Raw genomic sequence first — 8336 nt, forward strand, 5'->3', positions numbered from 1 at the left:
TGTGGGATCACTTCCCCCTCTGAATTCTTATTTAAAGTCATTTACTTTTCCTAAGCTGTTTGGATCAAAGTCATAAAGAGCCTGTTTGTTTTGTCCCTCTGTGTCCGTCCTGCAGGCCTTTGACTCGTCCACTCTGGAGCAGGTTGGAGGTCGTAGCATTCTGCTGAGCCTGTTGACCAAGATGGATCAGGGAGTCACTCACAGAGGACAGAGGTCACAGCCTGAGGTTTGCTGACCAGTTGCATTGGTCATGACCATGAACTTACAAACTATGAATCTGTTTAAAGAAATGTTGAGGATTTCACTGTTAAACCTAAAAATCTAATTCCACTCTAGTGGCAAACCTAATAAAACTCCTGAAGTTTTTATGTATCATCACATAGGTCATTACTTTTACTTTCAGTTGATGGACAGCTCCGAGTTTCAGTGATTATGCTACATTTTATTACTGAGAACAGGAGGTAAGTGAAGGGTGATAAACATTCACGCTCCGTAACCTTTGACCTGTGGTGTTTTAGGGCTCCTGGGGGAGGGAGGAGATGGAGGACGAGGTGAGTGTGGGGGAGGTGAGAGACTGCAGGCCAGCAAAACATCCGAACCAGACCAGAGACCCGAGGGGACTGGATCAAAGCTCCACCTGCGGACAGATCAGCCAGCCTGCAGGTCAGATCATCTGTACAGTAAACCTGGGCTGGTGAGGTCAGAGTTGTGACAGAATGCATCATATTATTTTGCTGTGTGGGATCATGGAGCTCCTTATGAGTGAGATTGTTACCTTCAGTCTGGAGAAACAGGAAGGACTTGTGTTTTGTTGTCTAACGTTTACAAAGTGGAAAAAAAAACATATGACAACAACCTGGATTTTTAAAACACTGGTAGAATTCTAGTAATATGAAGAAATAATTAAAAACAAAGAAAAGATCTTTTACATTTTTCTGTAAATTAAAAAAAAATGACCTCCGACAAGATATAAATTACTACACCCTAAAAGCTCTTCCTGCTTTAAATGACTGAAATTTGACGGACAGAGACGGTGAGGTGGTGATTACTGGGAGAGATACTGGGAGCAGTCTGCTCTACTGGCTCTACTGGCTCTACTGGCTCTACTGGCTCTACTGGCTCTACTAGCTCTACTGGCTCTACTAGCTCTACTGGCTCTACTAGCTCTACTCTCTACTCTCTTCTCTCTCTACTGGCACTGGCTCTACGGGCTCTACTGGCTCTACGGGCTCTACTGGCTCTACTAGCTCTACTGGCTCTACTAGCTCTACTAGCTCTACTGGCTCTACGGGCTCTACTGGCTCTACTAGCTCTACTGGCTCTACTGGCTCTACTAGCTCTACTGGCTCTACTAGCTCTACTAGCTCTACTGGCTCAACTGGCTCAACTGGCTCTACTAGCTCTACGGGCTCTACTGGCTCTACTGGCTCTAATAGCTCTACTGGCTCTACTAGCTCTACTGGCTCTACTGGCTCTACTAGCTCTACTGGCTCTACTGGCTCTACTAGCTCTACTGGCTCTACTAGCTCTACTAGCTCTACTGGCTCTACTGGCTCTACTAGCTCTACTAGCTCTACTGGCTCTACTAGCTCTACTGGCTCTACTGGCTCTAATAGCTCTACTGGCTCTACTGGCTCTACTGGCTCTACTAGCTCTACTGGCTCTACTAGCTCTACTGGCTCTACTGGCTCTACTAGCTCTACTGGCTCTACTAGCTCTACTAGCTCTACTGGCTCTACGGGCTCTACTGGCTCTACTAGCTCTACTGGCTCTACTGGCTCTACGGGTTCTACTAGCTCTACGGGCTCTACTAGCTCTACTGGCTCTACTGGCTCTACTAGCTCTACTGGCTCTACTGGCTCTACTAGCTCTACTGGCTCTACTGGCTCTACTGGCTCTACTAGCTCTACTGGCTCTACTAGCTCTACTAGCTCTACTGGCTCTACGGGCTCTACGGGTTCTACTAGCTCTACTGGCTCTACTGGCTCTACGGGTTCTACTAGCTCTACGGGCTCTACTAGCTCTACTGGCTCTACTGGCTCTACTAGCTCTACTGGCTCTACTGGCTCTACTGGCTCTACGGGTTCTACTAGCTCTACTGGCTCTACTGGCTCTACGGGTTCTACTAGCTCTACGGGCTCTACTAGCTCTACTGGCTCTACTGGCTCTACTAGCTCTACTGGCTCTACGGGTTCTACTAGCTCTACGGGCTCTACTAGCTCTACGGGCTCTACTGGCTCTACTAGCTCTACTGGCTCTACTGGCTCTACTAGCTCTACTGGCTCTACTGGCTCTACTAGCTCTACTAGCTCTACTGGCTCTACTAGCTCTACTGGCTCTACTGGCTCTACTAGTTCTACTAGCTCTACGGGCTCTACTAGCTCTACTGGCTCTACTGGCTCTACTAGCTCTACTGGCTCTACTGGCTCTACTAGCTCTACTGCTCTACTACTGGCTCTACTGCTCTACTGGCTTACTAGCTCTACTGGCTCTACTAGCTCTACTAGCTCTACTGGCTCTACTGGCTCTACGGGTTCTACTAGCTCTACTGGCTCTACTGGCTCTACTGGCTCTACGGGTTCTACTAGCTCTACGGGCTCTACTAGCTCTACTACTCTGCTGCTCTACTCTCTTGGCTACTGGCTCTACTCTCTACTACTTGGCTCTACTGGCTCTACTAGGCTCTACTTCTACTCTACTGGCGGCTCTACTACTCTACTACTCTACTACGGGCTCGCTAGCTCTACTGGTCTACGGCTTCTAACTAGCTCTCTGGCTCTACGGGTTCTACTAGCTCTACTGGCTCTACTAGCTCTACGGGCTCTACGGCTCTACTAGCTCTACTGGCTCTACTGGCTCTACTAGCTCTACTGGCTCTACTGGCTCTACTAGCTCTACTGGCTCTACGGGCTCTACTAGCTCTACTGGCTCTACTAGCTCTACTGGCTCTATGGGTCTACTAGCTCTACTGGCTCTACTGGCTCTACTAGCTCTACTGGCTCTACTGGCTCTACTGGCTCTACTGGCTCTACTAGCTCTACTGGCTCTACTAGCTCTACTGGCTCTATGGGTTCTACTAGCTCTACTGGCTCTACTGGCTCTACATCCAATGAAACACCTGAGCCAGAGTTCAGCATCCCTTTCAGTCCATATGTAACTTTATTAACTGGCTGTTTGGAAAACATATTTTTATTGTGTTTCTGCTTCATCTTCAGTCTCTGGTTGCCATGGAAGCATGTCTGATCTCACACCTACCAGCTCAGCGATTCTGCCATTTTCTACCAGCGTTATTCTGTAGGCAATCAGACAGCTTGATGTGTGTGTGTGTGTGTGTGTGTGTTTCTTTGCAGAGGTTTGTGTAAGTTACTGTATCCATGTATATTTGTATTTTATGATGATAATCACAGAAACCTGCAGACATGTTGCATAGCAACAGTTTCTGCTGGACTAAATACTAAAACCTATAAAAATCAGGTAAAAGGCAGATAGTTTTTCCTTTGGCTTTTTAATATGTTCTTCATAAAAATTAGTCCAACTATTGCAGGGCTTTACTATTGCTTTGTTGCCATGGAGACTCTGAGAGTAAGCAGAAGAAGACTTAAACAAATGAATGAATAGATTTGTCCTTTGTTGAGTCTGCAGCGTTTGGTCCAGCTCTGCCCTCAGGTGTCGTGGATGTTACCTGTGCAGATGTGTGTGTTTGTGGCTGTGCAGGCCGGCGCTGAAGCACACTGAGCTCTGTGTTCCGGATGCCTTCGCTTTACTCTCTGCACACTCTATCCTTTCACTGCCCAACTCGGTTTCCGTTCTGCTTATGGAGCCTGTGAAAGGCTCGTCTTCATTTCCCCGGTTCCCGCTGCTGCTGCCAGCCCAGAACACGCGTTCCCTCCCCCCACACACTCAGAGCCCACCCAGTTCGGCTCTCAGAGTCCTGATCCCGTTCAGCACTTTGTTAATATCTTCTTGGTAAAGTCTTCTTCAAACTTTCCTGGCAAGATTGTTTTAATTCAGCAAGCATGGACTTTCTAATGTGATTGGCCTGTTTGAAGTCCTTTCACAGATTTGAGTCCATACTTCAAAGCTGCAGTGTCTATCTTTTAACTTTTAAAACATTTTTATTTTACATATTTGTTAAAACTTTCACCGTGTTGTGACAGTAAAATACAAGACAGAACATCTGTGATAAAATCTGGATTCTCTTCATGAACCTGCTGTCACCTGAACAAACACACTGCTCTGTCAGAAACAACCAATCACAGCCAGGTGGACGTTCTTAGTGTTGTCAATCAACCCCATGTATGCACTCCTCACAACCTCCCCCTTCCTCTCTGCTACATTGTACCTGGTTGCCCAAAACAGAATCTGCCATGAATGGATGCTCAGGCTAGTTAGCATGATAACAGAAGATAAACAGTTTTCCTGGAGCGGTAAGTTGTTTGTCTGCCTTTAGCATGTTTAGTAGTACATACCCGAGATTGATTGACAGTGTTAAGACTCTCCTTCTGACTTTGACCAGGAGCAGAGCATACCTTCAGATCAACCAAGTTTAGTTGGATAGCACATTTCAGCAACAAGGCAGTTAAAAAAACATAAACATGTCATACAATCAACAGTCAAGAAAAGCAGTAACAGACATTACATTTTGTCAAGTGCCATCATTCAAATCATCAGCACACATCAAATGTGTTTGTTAATATTCTATTTATTATGGTTCAAAAGCAGCTCCAACCAGGAGGGGTTTTAACCTAGTCTTAAAGAAACTCAATGTTTCAGCTATTTTTCAGTTTCTGGCAGTTTGTTCTGCTGCTTTTCCATATTTGGTTCTGGTTCTGGATGGAAAACAGAACCAGAAGACCAGAGAGGTTCTGGAAGGTTGATACAACAGCAGCAGATATTTAATATATTGTGCTGCTCAGCTGTTCAGTGATTTATAAATCACATCAGTATTTTAAAGTCTATTCTCTCAGTGAAGGACTGTAGAACTGGGTGATGTTTTCTATCTTCCTGGTTTCAGTCAGAACACCAGCAGCAGGCATGGTTCTGGATCAGCTGCATCTGGAGGAGAGATTTATTAGGTTAATGTGTGCAGACACTGTTGCAGTAATTGGTGACTAAAGATAAACATGTGGATGAGTTTCTCTAGATCTTGCTGAGACATTAGTCCTTTAATCCTGTCCTATAAAAATGTTCTTCAGTTGACAGAAGGCCAACTTTGTAACTGTCTTTATTTGACTCTGAAGGTTCAGGTCACATGAACCACAACAACCAGATTTCAGACCTGATCACTAGTTTCTAGATGTAATAACTGAAGCTATGACTCTTGATCAGTCCAAAGATAATAACTTCAGTTTGTTTCTGTTCAGCTGAAGAAAGTTTTGGCACATCCATACATTTATTTGTTCGAAGCATCTGTTCAGGGCTTTTAGGTTGGTTCAGTCACCTGGTGACATGGTAATGTAGAGCTGTATGACATCTGCTTGGTTACATATAGATAGTAAATAAGAAGAGTCCCAGGATTGAACCTTGGGGTACCCCATATATGACCACTGAGAAGTTTCCTATTGAAACAAAGAAATCCCTGTTCTTTATGTAAGACTCATAACCAACTGAGTACTGGACCAGAGAGTCCAACCCAACTCTCCAGTCATTCCAGTAATATGTCGTGGTCAACAGTGTTAAATACTGCGCTGAGGTCCAACAGATCCAGCACTGTGGTTCTTCCACAGTCTGTATTTATGTGGATGTCATTGAACAGTTTGACGAGGGCTTTGTGGTGAGCACGGAAACCGGACTGAAAGACGTCAAAGCGGTTGGTCATCGTTAAAATACTATGTAACTGTTGAAACAAGATGGCAGGAGAAGCACTGGGGGGAGGTGCTACTGCTGGAGCTCCATCTGTTCACAGATTTTCTGTCTCATTACAGTCTGGACATGGGGATAGTTTTAATAATTATGTAAAAAAAAAAAAAAACATCACAGCAAATAAACAGTTTGAAAAAGCTTTAAGAAACACCCATTGGGTCATTCAGAGGTGGACCTGCTGCTGCAGTCCCTCAGTGAGCTTATGCTTGAAGGCCTAACCTCTGGTCAGACATTTACCTCCAGACTTTCTAGAGAGCAGAATTTATGGTTCCGTCAATGAAGTAGCAAAGTAGCCCCAGACCGTCTCACTACACTGTTAGACAGTGTGATGTTCTTTTTCTAAAATACAGTTTTATTAGCTGGCCTTTGCCTCCTTAAGTATTTCTGCTTGATTCTCATGTCTCCTCAGTGCTCCGTCTGGGATTTCTCCCATTGAGATGAATTTCTCTGATGTTGATTTTCTACTATAGTCTGCCTGTAATTTGGCAATGGCAGCGGACAAAGAGAACGACACCATTCAGTCCATGTTGGCCACACTTCCACAGTATTGATGACTTAAAGTCAGGTCACTGCTGGCAGAAGAGACATTGGGCTTGAGACTTCTGTCTTTGCAGTGTGGGGTGGTTGTTCCACACTGTACAGTGTTGACTGTTTGTGTTTAAAATATTAGCGAATTTGACCAATCACTAACATTTCCAATCGATTCAGTCTTCAGCAGAGGCTTCCAGGAAGCCCAGACCCTCTGCTGGAAGAAAAGCGTAGAGCAAGGGGTTTCTTGTTGCCAGGATACTGTTTTATATCAGATGTGACAAAACAAGCACCTTCCAAATAGTTCCACATCCCCAGTCTCTCTCCATCATGTTGAATCCTGATGAACTCTGACCTTAACTGACGCAGTACAGTCATTAACAGTCACCAGAGACTAGATTATTTTAACCCAGACGTCACAATCTGTTGATTTTAGGTGCATGTAAAATATCTTCTAGTAAAGATATTTACTAGAATATCTTTATTCAGGGAATAAAATAGGTAATATGTAAAAAGTAAAAAGTAGATAAGTGGTGAGTAAATAACACAAGAAATGTAATATACATTGTTCTATTTAGTTTAAATGTTTCTAAAAGACTTGAAGAAAAACTGCAGATCAGCCCTAAAATAGTTAATGGAACCAACTTTTATTTTATTTCATATTTATTTTTGTATACAAAACAAAACTAAATATGTTTAATGTCAAAACATAAAAATGTTAAGATATCCATAAGCCATTATGTTAACTATTTAACATAATGGCTTTAAGACGAGTGTCTAGAGACTCTAGAACAACCCTGACCTTCCAGTCAAATTGCTCAATTTATAGTCAATAAATATAATGATTTTTTTTTCTTAGACGTTGCACATCTGGACAAACAAAATCCACAGGGAGGAGCCAGGAAGACCTGTAGAGCCCAGGATAGAAACGAGGAGAACAACGAGGAGACCGTCGGGTCAGTGAACGCAGACACAGACTCCTCCACCAGTGACGTCTTCTGATCAGATTCTCATTATTTCCTTCTCTGAACTCCATGGAATCATTCCCTGCAGCCTTTAATTGTTGTAAATTTGAGTGATTGACCGTTTTAAATGTTGTCGTGTTCTTTCAGATTAAAAGTTACATATTTTACTTTTAATACACATTTCGTTGTCTTTCACTTATTTTACAAAGTAGTCAGGAAGTAAGAGTCAGATTTAGTTTAAAGGAACTTCTGCATTTGGTCTGGAAGTGAATGGATCGTCCCAGAGACAAGATCTCAGCTTTCTACACAGCTTGTGTCAAAGGAGTCATTTTAAAAGCTGCAGCATGTTGACAAAATGTGTTGCGAACATGATGATGATGATGATGATGATTTTTCATCCACAAAATCCTTAAAAGAGAAAAGAAACAACACAACAAAACCATGTTCACAATAAACAGACTAGCGTTTAATTAGGAAGCTGATGAGCAGGAAGTGAATGATGTTAAGTGACACAGAGACCTCATCCTGATTAGACCTTCAATCCAAGAAAACACAGGAAGAGAAGAGCTATTGATCAGACAGTTGATTGGTTCCCTGAGGTCCTGTGTGTCTGTGCAGAGATCGATGTTCTCACAAACCAGGATTAAACATAATGAAGCAGAGCAGGATGAACTGATCTCAGGCCTACAGAGCTCTGCACATGTTCAGCAAAACAAAGTGGAAACTCAAGCGCATGCAAGTCGGAAAGAAAACAAGTCTTAGAAGCGAGTTCAGGTTATACGCTGAGATCCCTGAAGCTGTATGAAGACCAGGCTTTATGTCGCAGCTCACTAACAGCTACATGTAGCTACAGATCAACGTCCGAGTTGCTTTTCCTACCAAATGTTGAGGGGAAAATAATTGCTGCACAGTTGCTGTTTCAAAAGAAGGGAAACTATTTTGGAGTTAGGTTATAGCACATTAAGCTTTGCTTTTTAAAGT

The 8336-nt window shown here is 43.4% G+C and overlaps 1 protein-coding gene across 5 annotated transcripts in view; it reads left to right on the forward strand.

The window, feature by feature from the left end:
* Positions 1–7533, forward strand: part of kiaa0586 (KIAA0586 ortholog) — a 41420-nt gene extending 33887 nt beyond the window's left edge. For all 5 annotated transcript variants that reach the window (XM_055057091.1, XM_055057096.1, XM_055057097.1 and 2 more), the window contains 3 exons: positions 116–226; positions 519–663; positions 7250–7533. In XM_055057091.1, coding sequence (XP_054913066.1) covers positions 116–226; positions 519–663; positions 7250–7392 — 399 coding nt within the window. In that variant the 3' untranslated portion in view covers positions 7393–7533. The remainder of the gene's footprint in view (positions 1–115; positions 227–518; positions 664–7249) is intronic.
* The last annotated feature ends 803 nt before the right edge of the window (positions 7534–8336 follow it).

Source organism: Poeciliopsis prolifica, unplaced genomic scaffold, assembly GCF_027474105.1.
Source record: "Poeciliopsis prolifica strain line A6 unplaced genomic scaffold, Auburn_PproV2 SCAFFOLD047, whole genome shotgun sequence".
Taxonomy (NCBI): domain Eukaryota; kingdom Metazoa; phylum Chordata; class Actinopteri; order Cyprinodontiformes; family Poeciliidae; genus Poeciliopsis; species Poeciliopsis prolifica.